The following is a 12,756-nucleotide window of genomic DNA, read 5'->3' as shown; positions in this document are numbered from 1 at the left end:
ACAGCACTAATAGGGCTTTCAGTAAGATCATTATGCCAAAAAAGCTCTATCCTCGCTTTGTCCATTTGTTTCCTCTTCCTCGCAAAATAATCTCTAAAACCATCTGCACTGAGAGTAAAATTACATGTTGCCTAGCTCTCTGCTGCTGCCATCTAAACCTGTCTTTATGTCTCTGGCTGTCTCTCTTCAGTGCTCCTATAAAATCACACAGGAAGCGAAAGCCGGGAGGAAAAAACAGAACACTCAAATGTAAGAGGCTTGTGGACATCTCAAATGCACTCAGAGAGGCCATTAATAAAAATAATTAGCACAGGAGATGGGCGGAAAAAACGGGGGCCGGCTTGGCAGATGTAAAATCTCATTTCTGTTATTTAATTTATCAGAGACTGAAGCAGGAAATCCACCAATCATTTTGTTAGAGCACAGAGCTCCTAAGACAGGCATCTCTATTCTGGAAGGATATGCACATACACACACACACATAAACACACACAGACCCCATCATCAGCCAAAGAGGGCCAGAGGGGTCATTAGTGAAGGAAGAAGATCAGATATCACCAATTCATCTTGGTCAAAATGATTAGAGAGACAGAAAGAGAGAGAGAGGGATATATAGGGGGTGGTTGTGTGCATTCCTGGTTTAATGTACTGTTGTGATCTTGGAGTCGTTAATCAAACACCAGTGGACACAAGCCCACGTAACATTTCATACATTTTAAGGCTCAGGTTCAGAGAGGTCAAGGTGATTATTGCCACAGTAACTCACAGAAGTCAGCAGCAAACTGCAACTCGTGTTGGAGAGTAATCATTAAAGTCTCCACTCATTGGCAACACATATCACATAATCACCATTTCCTTTGGAAAATCTCTGATAATTAGTACCTGGCATTAATATTTTTTCTCATATCTGTTGTCAAAACCATTACAGAATCAGCTAAATAGAGGTAATGCACAGAGGGGAAAAAGATGAATAGATAAAGTTTATAGCAGTCAGATACATCAAAAAAGTAATCAAAGCCCGGAGCTGTAAATTGATGACTGTGGTGTCTCTCAAAGTGCAAAGTTAAACTGCGAGTCTAATACCCCATTTAGAGATGCTTGCCAATAGTCTGCATTGGTCAACATCATGGATATATTTAGAAAAAGTGGATGCTGCGTTCCAAGATGATCGCCCCATTCAATCCAATGGAAGTTGCTACACCAAAAAAAATATAAAGGCTTCTGTGGGTTTGCGCATGTTAGCACAACATTTTTAGAGTATGAGCACTAGAGTTGTTCTTTCTTCGGGCCAAGGTGATTGAGAGCATGTGCATGAGAGACTTCCTCTGGCTGAAATGGCTAACTTCCTGTTGGCTCAACATACAATCAGATGAAATAGAGAGCTGAAGTGAAACCAGAACTTCCAGTTTCTGTTCCAGAAGTAAGAGAACCTACTTCAAAATCCCACTGACATGTGTAACTACGATAATAACTACTTTTCTCAACAGTAAGTTGTGTGGCCCACTACCGTCCATATCTAAACATTTCATATGTTTAGATATGGATGGTAGTTTTTTGAAAAAACAATCAAACATAATTGTTTATTCAATATTTATGGTTTTAGCAGCCTTTAAAAGAACACCATTTCCCATAGGCCCTAGACTTATTGGAGGCGCATCCATGAGCTAGTTGAAGGGTCACAGCTAGTTTTCTCCTGGCGACTTTAGTTTTTCTGTGCTCACAAAGTAGTCGTTTAACTGTGTTAAAATCATAAAAGTTTCAACTTCTGAGAGCAAGAGTTGCAGTGGATGCAGAGTTGTCTCAGAAAGTGAGTCCCAGGAACGCGCTTCATTTTTTCAGAGAGACTGATGAAAGAAACTCTGAATCAGAGATTGCATTGAGTTATAGAAACTAGTGGAACAGAGGCTAGCCCAGACATTTCATCATGATTTCCGCACTCTGTAATTCACTAATAAAGCACTTCTAGACATTTTAGGGTGTTTGTGATGCTCATGAAAATGTACTCAATGTCGCCACTTTTGTAATAATTGTGCATGGAGAATTAGTATTTCATTGGCCAGTGTTTATCACACAATAGCAATACTGAGTGTGGCCCCTACACTAAAATCACCTCACAGCCCAACACTCTTCCTGAGGGTTTGTGACTCCCCATGACCTGGCTTGAATACATTTCATAAACTACTGCTTATGGTGCACAAGTGTTTCCTTAAAGGGGAGCTATTATTCTCATTTCCAAGCCTATATTTTTATTCTGGGACTTCACTATAGTAGCTTTGCATGATTCACAGTTCAATAACTCCTTATTTATCTTATACTGGCCCTTTATGCAGCCCCTCAGTTCAGCCTCTGTCTCTTAACAGGCAGTTTTAGCTCCTGTCTCTTTAAGGCCCCCCTCCCAAGGAACCCACTCTGTTCTAATTAGCCAACTTTCTGGAAGCCTACCAAGGGGCAGCTGTATCAGAGTCGCATTAAGTTACCGCTGATGAAAACCCAACATTTCCTGCTTTACTGCTTTATAATAAAAGCTTTTAAATGACTAAATAATAGGAGACTTTTATTGTGAAGAATTTACAGGAAATTAAATGTGTTCCTCACTGAATAAGTGGACCTTCATTAGCTGCACTAAAAAACAGTCGACACAACAAAATATGGAAATATGTTCTTTGTTCAACAGATCAGTTAGAAATAATGCAGGGAAGAATAGCAATAGCCATAGTGATGATGATGTTTGATGAAGAGCTGCAGACAACCAGCACACCTCCAATAGGTAAACAACTTGTTTTACTTTGCCCTGCTGTGTAATGGAAAAACACTCACAGCGTGCCAGCTCAACTTGAGTCATGGCTTGGCATGACTACCCCCAAAACAATTGAAAAATGCCATAATGTTAGTGGAGCAGAGCAGTGAACTTGCACGCTGTGTATGGAGCAGATTACCATACAAAAAAATCCATCACGAGTTGATGTCAGCTCGGGCTGAAATTAGAAAAAAATGTTGGAAACCGAGTGTTCAGAGCAGTCTGAAGCCGGTGCTTTTTGCTCACAGGGATTACTGCTACATACATTTACCTCATTATTTAACATTTTGTCCATGTTTAATATGAACATCTGACATTGTAACATTATATATATGACTGGAAATAAGGAAAAGCATAATAGGTCCCCTTCAATTGATGAGAATTTTGGTTCATTTTGCATACATTTATACAATTACCCAACTAACCAACTAAAAACAAAAGAGAAAGATTGCAAGAGAAAGACAGAGAGTGTGCACCAATTGGGCAACAACTGAAAGTGCAACAAATCTCTGTGAATACAAATGAGAGTGGTCAAGCAAACCAATACATGGCTCTACGGTGTAGACACATCACATATTGGTCCCCTGTATGGAAAGAGTACAAAACACCATCATACCAGACAAGTTCATCTGTGCCTCAATATTACATACAATGTCTCAATGGGCTTTACAGGCCCACAACAAAAAACACTCTAAGCTCTGTAAGCTCTCAAGCAAACACCATGGGTCTGACAAGCAGAGGGCTGGTTAGTGTCTTATCTCAGTAGTCCCTTTGTGAAATTTTCAATAAGCGAATAATTCAGACAACAGCAAGTTACAAAGCAAACAACTGAAGCAATATTATCCATCACAGGCATAAAGCCTTACTATCAAAGCTATAGACTACTTACTTTCTTAAGTTAGAAATCAATATTGAACTCACCTTAAGAGGCAACCTCAAGAAAACTTCATGGGAGTAACAAGCAGAAGGCTCTTCACTTTGTTATTTCATTAGTCCCTTTGTGTAAGTCTGAATAGGCAATTTTGAATAGGCAATTTTGAAAAGAAGAACCAGATAAGATAAAATCAATGGAAAACAGGCACAAACCCTAGCTATTCAAAAGTACTCAGGACATATTTAAAGCAAAAGTCAAATTAAACGTACCTTGACGATCAAAGTGAAACAAAAATTTCTTTCCAGTTAGATCACTGTTTTGAGCACATCATAGATTGTGGGTATTTTGGTTGGAAAGAGGATAAAAGAAAATAAAATAGGCAATAAAAAAGAACTTATATGTTCGCTTGAGTATTCTCTTAAAAAAGTATGCACCCAAAAAACAGTAGTTGGAGACACAGTTAGTAGCTGTCATTTGTTGAACTCCCAGGGTACACAGATACACAAAAAACTCACACATACACACACACACACACACACACACACACACACAACACCATTACAACACGTAAACAGACAAATACCCTGCCTCACAAGGAATCAAATAATTAATGCAAGCAGTGTTAGTCAGCATTGCATTCCTGATGCTCTGGTATTGAAGTACCCCAACTGTGTGTTGTTCTGGAGCTGATAAAAGACTTAAATATGCTGCAAAACATATGGCAGAATGGAATCAAGCAGAGAAGCAAGGTAGTGTAAACAAAGTAAAAGGGGGGGATGATGCTAGAGGGATAAAAGCGCTGCCTGCCTGCCTGTACGCTGGGAAGGAAAACACCATGTATGTCTCCTGTCAGACAACAGAAATACCTCTAATCCACAAACACAAGCAAACGCATAGAAATCCTGCCAGGAGCAGTCATCATATTGTGCTCTGAGACAATATACCTCCTGCAATATTGAACTTCTCACACTTGAATTCACAAAAAGTCAGCTGTCAAGAAACCTTTTGGTAAATCTCTACTTAAAGTTATATCTCTAACTACAGTATGAACATTTCTGAAGTGCACTGAAGAAATCCAACTGACATTACTTTATTCTGTGTGAAACTTTTCAATAATATTTTTATTGTTTGCAAGGGGCTGGCTGCAAAATCAAACAAGTCCTGAATCATGGCATTGACCGTGTGTGATAATGGTTATGATAATAATGTTGGAGGTTGACTGCAAACAAAAGCACACTGATTGAAAGTATCCTACCGTGGTCTGTGATTTTACAAGACACAAGGTAGAGCTCCTTCAGACTTCTCCCCTCCTTGGCGATGATTTCCACACACCTACAAAGAGACAGAGAGAAGAAACAAATGTTTTAATTGTCACCTGAGGCGTCTGTGTTCTGTATATTGCGCTTCACTTTTGCTTGAAGGCAATTTGGACCCCCCCCCCCCTTAAAAACAGCGCAACGCACCCACATACACAACAGCTCTCTTTCTCTTAAACACCCCTTGTTACAAGCACAAGATTATTCCACAGTAAAGGTTAAACAGTACAGCTGCAGGGTCAGAACTGTTCACATATTCTGCCCCTGCTTCTTTTAACACACACATTAATAATTAAACACCTGATCTGATTAAAGAAGCATGCACTACCACAGGGGGTGTATATGTGTGTATTTGTGCATGTGAGTGCATGCGCAGACACACACGCACGCACACACACACATACATATATATATACTAAGCTCTCTCACTTCAAAGAGTGATTCAGCCCAGTGCCTGAGCCCAAAGGACCTACAGAGAGTGTGTGAGAGATAGAGAGGAAAAGAGAGAGAGAGTATACACTAGGGAGGGCCAAGGGGAAGATCAGAGTATCTGTATCAAATGATTCTCTTTAAATGCCTCTAATGAGAGGAGTGTGTGCTACAACTAGATTTTGATCAACGCATTTGACCTATTAACCTTCAGGAGAAAATGTTTTGATCTTTATGCTGGTGTTCTATCATGAATATTTATGTGACAAAAAAGACAAGCACCCACACACACATATTGTGCAGTTCTCATGTTAACGTGAAAGCAGAGGTTGGGGGGAAAAGAAAAAAAAAAAAGCTAAGCTGCCTTCCATCGTTGAGCTTCATGTCAAAGTGAAACAGGGAACGATGTCGAGGTTTTTTTATTCTTGTGCTTTCTAAGAATATTCACTGTGCTCATCCACTTTCACACAATACGGCTGACGACGGAGCTCACTCTGAAATGCATTACTCATATTCACTCACTATCCGCTGGCTTATCTCACTATAGACCAGGTGTGATGTGTGAAGACTTGACGAGAGAATTTGAGCTTCTCCTCTTTCATGTTGTCCTCACTCACTATCTAGCGAGCAGGAGTGAAAATACAATGCAGATCAACAGGGAATTCAGCAAAGTGACATTTCCTCCCGAACAAACAGCGTGATTTGTAAGCTTGTGTGTTTTTTTTTTCCTCATGCACTGCTCCAGGATTTCATGTGAGGTGACACTATTCATAGATGTCGCTTGATGTGTGACATATCACACTGTAGGATCAAGGAGGGAAAGATGCAAGTCAGAGAAAAGTTAAAATGTGTGTCATATTTCTAAAATCCTTTCTTTCTGAGTGAAGCCAGAACTGTTAAAATGTGCGCTGACCTATCTGCTTAAGGCTGGAGATATACTTGCTTTTTAACCACGCGTTCACGTAGACAACTGGCTGCCTCGTGAATGGAATTGTTCACATACTTGCCTATATACTTTGCGTGTTATTGGAGGATTAAACTAGAGGGTACACCAGAGAAATAGGGATATAAATAGAACTTTCTGATTTGCATGATGTAAACAATAAACATAGCAACACTCAAGGAGGTTTACTATTAATTAATTATTAGTTAATTCTGAGATCACGGTAGAAAAAGCGACAGCCCCCTAAATCAAACACATCCTGACAATGGCAAGTATGTTTCTCTCTTTCTGTGAGTGTGAGAAATTGATGACGAGAAACACCAACAGTATTTTTATGTCTGGAGATGATTGATGATTTTCTCAGATTAGCCTGCTGCTGATGTGCCTTCTGACCCCTGACCCTGTCACATCTCCATACTGCCCCTACTGTTCATATGCGTATTGCATCTTGCAGACACATAGCGTTAATTTCTGAGGACGTGCATAACCAACCCTCCAAAACGCAGGATATGCGAGGCAGCCATCATGCACATGTGAACATGTAGTTAAAAGCAAGTATATCTCCGGCCTCACTTCACTGGGCTGCAGCTTCATATTTCACTTTTTCTATTAAATTTCAGTTGCAGTGGTCCTGCAAGCCTCTCCGAGCTATCATAATGGCCTTTCTCCACTTTTTCACGCTGTCTTCCCACCTCTCTCTATGTTTCTCTCTTTCTCTTACTCCATCCTGTCCTTCTTCCTTTTTCTATCCACCACTCGATTCTTCTTTCTTTGGCCCACTCTGAGATTAGAACAAGAAAAAATCCACTATTAAAAACAGAAAAAGACCTGTTGCAATTGATCATTCCTGGCTTAACCTTTTTCTGTGTCCTGACTGAGATTAGATTCAGTTAAGCCAGAGGGACCACAGTATCATGCCGTGTGTCTTGGGGCTATGGCATTAGAGCTGCTAATGAATGAAGGCACTGAATGAAGAGTTGGCGAGGAAACAGATAAAAAGAAAGTCGTGATTCAGGAATGCAGCGACGAGGGCCGAGGCAGAGTTCACCCTCTGGGAGCTTGTTACACTGTGCCCGGGTCTCCAGGGTCACAGCAAAAGCAATTAGATCAGACATCAATGAATGAGGGAGGGAGTGAGGAGAGATGGAGGGCGAGTAGAGCAGGAAACAGAGTGGGTAGAAATCTCTATACAGTAGCTCGACGTTGAACAGAGACTGTAGAGGCAACAACGTGGGAGACAAGGGAGAATAGACAAGAAAGGATACGAGGCCATTAATAAGGCGTAAGGCGGAGTGAGATGAAATGAGAGGACGGAAGGAGAAGAGAGGAGGCAACAGAAAAGACGAAGGAGGACGAAGCAGAGGTGTGGGATGTGATGGCTAAGGCATGGTTCACGCCAAATGAAAGGCCTTCAAGAGGCAACAAGCTCCCAGCCACCTTCACCCAAACCCCACAAGGCTCAGCTGACATGAATTAGTCATCTGCTCACTTTCAATGATGTACAGAGCCTGTGACAAAAGCCCCGGATGGGCATGGTTTGCATACTGAACATTAAAGGAGAGGCGATGCTACAGGAGATAATGGTGAGAGGAGCATTAGGATGCAGAGCGGAGAGCAAGGCTACAGTGTGGCAAGGTGGAGAAGCTGCTGGTGGTGCTATTGAAAAAGGGGCCAAGGATAGCCAGTGAAAGGTGGGATGAAGAGGAGAAAGGCTTTGTAGAAATAAACATTAAACAAAAGATGAGGAGGGAACAGAAAAAAGGATGGAGGATGACGAAATAAGGATGCAGGTATGCGGGAGGAGAGAGAACTGATGAAGTGATAAAGTAAATGTATAGGATTCATTATGATATGGGGTGAGATGCAGCAACTGAAATAAGGTTGAAGACCAAAGGAGAGGAATGATAAGACTGGAAGGTGAAAGAAATGTGTCAGAAAATGGGAGAGCAGAGACTCAGGAGACAGCGGCTAAGCGGAGGAGGAGAGGAAGCAGGGAGTACAAGATGACAAAAAGGAACAGTAAGCTGAGGGGAGGGTTAATGAGGAAGATTTTGAACAATAACGGAAAAATGAGTAAGAGGAGGACGTGTAATAGGGTGAGGAGTAAATGATGATGACACAAGCGAATAAGGCAGAGAGGAGACAAGTTGTCTCTGCTACCACAGAGGAAGAAATATACTTGTAAGAACGTTTCAGATGCATAAAACAGTCCAGAGAAAGCATTTTGTTATAGTTATGTAGCAAGCTAATATACAGCTCAAGGCCAGTTTTTCCAATAAAATGACAATAAAACTGTTTCCATGACAACTGAAGGACTGCATGTTTAAGCGATTAGAGTAACCAGCAGGCAGGAGAGAGAGGATCGAGGGAGCGAGCCTCATCAGGGGTCAGTGTGCGTTTGGCTCACTGTCACCGCGCTGTCGGCACAAACAGCTAGAGGTAAACAATGAAACTGTCACTCGGCTCTCTATCTCATTCTTACAGTCGCACACAAACAAAATCAAACTTGGTTTGGTTCTTGGCATACCCGGGATTTGGTGGAATTTGTCATCCTTAAGCACAGAGTAATACACACATTTTCTATCTAAATTAAATTACTGGACGCACACAACCGGACCTTGAGGACTTTGCTCAACCCCAAACCATCCTTTTCATTTAATTGAATTATTTTGCCAGCCAACTAAAGCTGCCTGCCAGAGAATTTAGCCTTTGTTCGACTCCACACTGAAGGATAGGAGGCTGAATCATAGAAAAAGAGTTGGTCCTGACTGATACAACACATCCTCTGACTGAAAGAGAGGAATGGTTCATTTTCTCCATCCCTGCATCGATGTTTAGTACTTGTAACACAGAGTAACAATTTAATAATCTCTCTGAAACACCTTAAAGAGTCAGATGTAGCTATATATTTTTAGACCATCAGGAGAAAAACATACAGTAATTTGCGCTACTGATACTTAATTGCTCTTCCCTAGGACTTTGCAAGAAAAAAAACTCAATTATGTGACTTTGAAACCATGGTAACCACTATATTTTGCTGATTAACAAAAGCATTTCCCACAGACTAAACATATAAATGAGGCACAAGGGTATGACAACATAAGTAGTGTAGATTAAGGTGAAATACTACTGACTGAGGAGCCAAGATTTTTTTTTTTTTTTTGGAACATTTTTATTTCCTGAAATTAAATTTGTTCTTAGCCCTAATGGCCCAGCCTCTGCTTACTGACATTACAAAGCTACACACAATATCAGCTTACTGAAAATTATTTCAGTTCTTAGAAAGCACTATGGCCTCATTACCACTCACTTCTGAAAAGCTGCAATTAAAATGAACATACAGTAGTTCATTTTATTACAAAAATATTTATGTGCACTGACTAGCATTATTGTAAAGCTTTAGTGTTTTTTTAATACCGCTGAGAAGTTCTTGGATGATAAAAAGTATTTAAGTATTTATCAGAGGGATTAAATAATATCTGCACTGTACTGAAGGTTAAGATAATGGACCTTTTTTTTGAAGGCCATGGTAGTGAAGTGGCTTCCTGTTCACCTTCGTCCTGACAGAGAAGAACTGTAGTGAGTCATAAACATCTCAGAAAACTAGCAAAGCCTTTTTAAAAATCCTTCTGTACATCGTCGGTAATATGGCCACTTGGACAGCCTTCACCAGTGTTTGAAACATGAGGGTAAAAAAAAAAAAAAGATCAGCACTTAGAAAACCATTGGGCCAACAGCAGAATACTGCTTCTAAATGTGCTCTATATGGCATTTATAGCTCTTCAACAGCACAGCAGGCTGTTGTGTGATGTATTTAGTGTGTGTTTTGTTGTAAAACCAGAGGTTAAACCTAGACAGAGCCTAGTTATCAGCCTTTAATCCCAGCTCACTCTTTGATTAAAAAAAAAAAAAAAAAAAGCTCATAGAAGAAGAGCTATGAGCCTTTTTCCAGGGTCATACTGTAAATTAGATAACATTCATGGTTTTTTAAGATTTATATATTGTGTACTTTATGTCATTTTGTATTATTTTCCATTTCTCATGTAGTATTTTGGACTGGCTGATACTGTAAATTAAATATTTTTTATTGATCAAAATTTGAGAGTAATATGTCGTGTTTTTAGCATCACATTCATCTACATAAATGGATCCAGACGTGAATTACAGACATGCAATTATCGTAACACCTTGTTCCTTATCCTGATAGATCAATGACTGTTTTGAATGAATCCAACAAGCACTCTGGTTTAACTTCTGTCATGAAAATGCTGTCTATAGAACATAGTGGACTTCCAAACACCTTACTGTACCATGTCCATACACGGCAAACTGGGGAAACTCTACAGTGAGGCTCAACAAGGAGATGTAGGGCAAGAAAGGGGAGACAAAGAGAGTAAGGGGCAACCAAGTGTTTGTGTGTGTGTCATTATGCAGAGTGTGTTGTTTGTGCTTGTGTAAATGTGTCTCTCAGAGGTGAAACTAATCTTCTTTTATGCAGCACAGCCAGAGGTATCCCGGCAGCCAGGCAGCAAGAGGAAGAATAGTAACAATACTTGAGAGAAACAGAGGTCCATATTTATCACAAAGACTGCAGACAGTCTTCCAGCCAAACAACATGTGTAGCGCTTCTCTTTAGCTAGCTGATCACAATGGAGCAGGAACAAAGACGCTGCTGGGAGAATGGCTGTAGGTAGGTACACTAGCACAGTGCCGACCAACACAAGGCCTCCTCTCATTCCCGCTCCTCACACGGCCCGCAATTACACGGCTGTCAAGCCACACAAAGGGAGCAGGGAAATAGAAATGGATGATTTTCAAGAGAAGAGGGCGAAAAAGAAAGAAAGTAAGCATGAAATATATAAAGAAAAGCGGTTGAAGGTCTAGGGAGAGGTTGAAAACATAAAAGGAGGAGGAGGAGGCAGCAGCAGCGGTGACAGACGAGACTTCAGACTTCCATGGCTGTCTTCGGACTTAATGAAATGGAAGGGCGGAGCAGCACAGAGAAGGAGAGCAAGGCAAGACGGGGGTTTATACTTCTGAGGAGAACGCTCTTGCAAAATGATTCTTGCTGTAAATTTTCTTTACATCACCCATAAATCCATACACAAGTGTAAGGAAGCAAGGTCTTGCTTCCTCAGACGATGTGCAATGCTGAGTTTCTGGAATCCTCTGGACAAAAAAAAAAACTTAAAGACTTCTTTCATTGGGCTAATATATATTGATATAAAATATCCAATACCTCAAAAGAGCCCTTTAGTAAGCAAATACTCCATACTGAGGAAAAGCAACAATCTTAAAATGAAACAAGACAGGTTTTATTGAATGAGAGGGAACATGTTTATTGCTTTTGAAATTGCTGACCCTCTGATAATGTGCGTAGATTTGGACTATTGTTCTGTTGCTTCTATTGGGTATAATCAAAATTGTGTTTAAAAAAAAAATCAGGTCTAGTCTTCTTTTCTTTTGAAGAGATCATTTGTTGCTACAAATTGTTGAACATTACAGAAAGTAGAATAACTTAGACAATTCCCCGAGCCAGATAATCTTTCATAGTAATCATCACATCCTTTTTGCTTTTGTCAAATTTAAGGTTTGACAAAAGCTTAAATCATTTCCTTTGACTGTTATAGATGTCGTAATATTGAAAAAATAAAAGGGAAAGAAAAACAATCTCTCCAAAACATTTTACTTTATGTCTTTCACTTTGTGTAATTCAAAATACATTCAACAATAAAATATGTTATAAAACAATGAAAAATGTGTTCATTCATCCCTCACAGTAGAGAACATTCACACACAAGTTCCCACTTACTACTGTTGTTCTTTAAATGTTTCTACGACAGAGTCCATAGAGATATCCCATACTTGTTTATTGTTATGATAAGATTACAAAATTATAAATCCAGAAGCCAAGACTATAAAATACAGTTTTTATCTGTATCTGTTTGAGTGTGCATGTGTGTGTGCGCGCTTCTGTGTGTGTAAGTTCCAGCCGTCTGAATCGGGGTCTGCTTCGGCAATTAGGGCCTGGATGATTTCCCAGGCTAGCCTGCCGTACCCACTGCTCAAATGAGAATCACATTCCTATTGTGCTCCACCACCGTTAATCATGTTTTGAAACAACTCTGCAAAACGGCAGGGCAATCCAGCAGCTTGTCATCTGCCTGCTCAAAAATGTGCCGATGGGGTCATAACTGGAGCCATAAATGCCTGTCATCCTCTGCTTTCCTGTCCAACCTGTGCTTTTTGTTTGTCTGGGAAAGAAGAGGCAAGCACTGAATGAGCACAGTTTGCAGGCCAACAGCAACACTAAGGGCCTTATGTGTGTGTCTTATTCTCAGCAAGGATTGGGTTTTGTTTTGTTTTTTTTGTTTTTTTCAAGTATACAGTAATTGCA

The 12,756-nt window shown here is 40.2% G+C and overlaps 1 protein-coding gene across 3 annotated transcripts in view; it reads right to left on the bottom strand.

Moving 5' to 3' along the window:
- fbxl17 (F-box and leucine-rich repeat protein 17) overlaps nt 1-12,756 on the bottom strand; it is a 248,318-nt gene that overhangs the window by 76,497 nt on the left and 159,065 nt on the right. For 2 of the 3 annotated variants that reach the window (XM_042420591.1, XM_042420590.1), the window contains exon 9: nt 4,927-5,003. In XM_042420591.1, coding sequence (XP_042276525.1) covers nt 4,927-5,003 — 77 coding nt within the window. Of the gene's footprint in view, nt 1-4,926; nt 5,004-7,051; nt 7,141-12,756 lie in introns of those variants that run through there. The other variant, XM_042420592.1, reaches the window with a different exon arrangement.

This window comes from Thunnus maccoyii, chromosome 9, assembly GCF_910596095.1.
Source record: "Thunnus maccoyii chromosome 9, fThuMac1.1, whole genome shotgun sequence".
In the NCBI taxonomy this organism is placed as follows: domain Eukaryota; kingdom Metazoa; phylum Chordata; class Actinopteri; order Scombriformes; family Scombridae; genus Thunnus; species Thunnus maccoyii.
The sequence above is the reverse complement of the archived record's forward strand: the minus strand, read 5'-3'. Positions and strand labels throughout refer to the sequence as shown.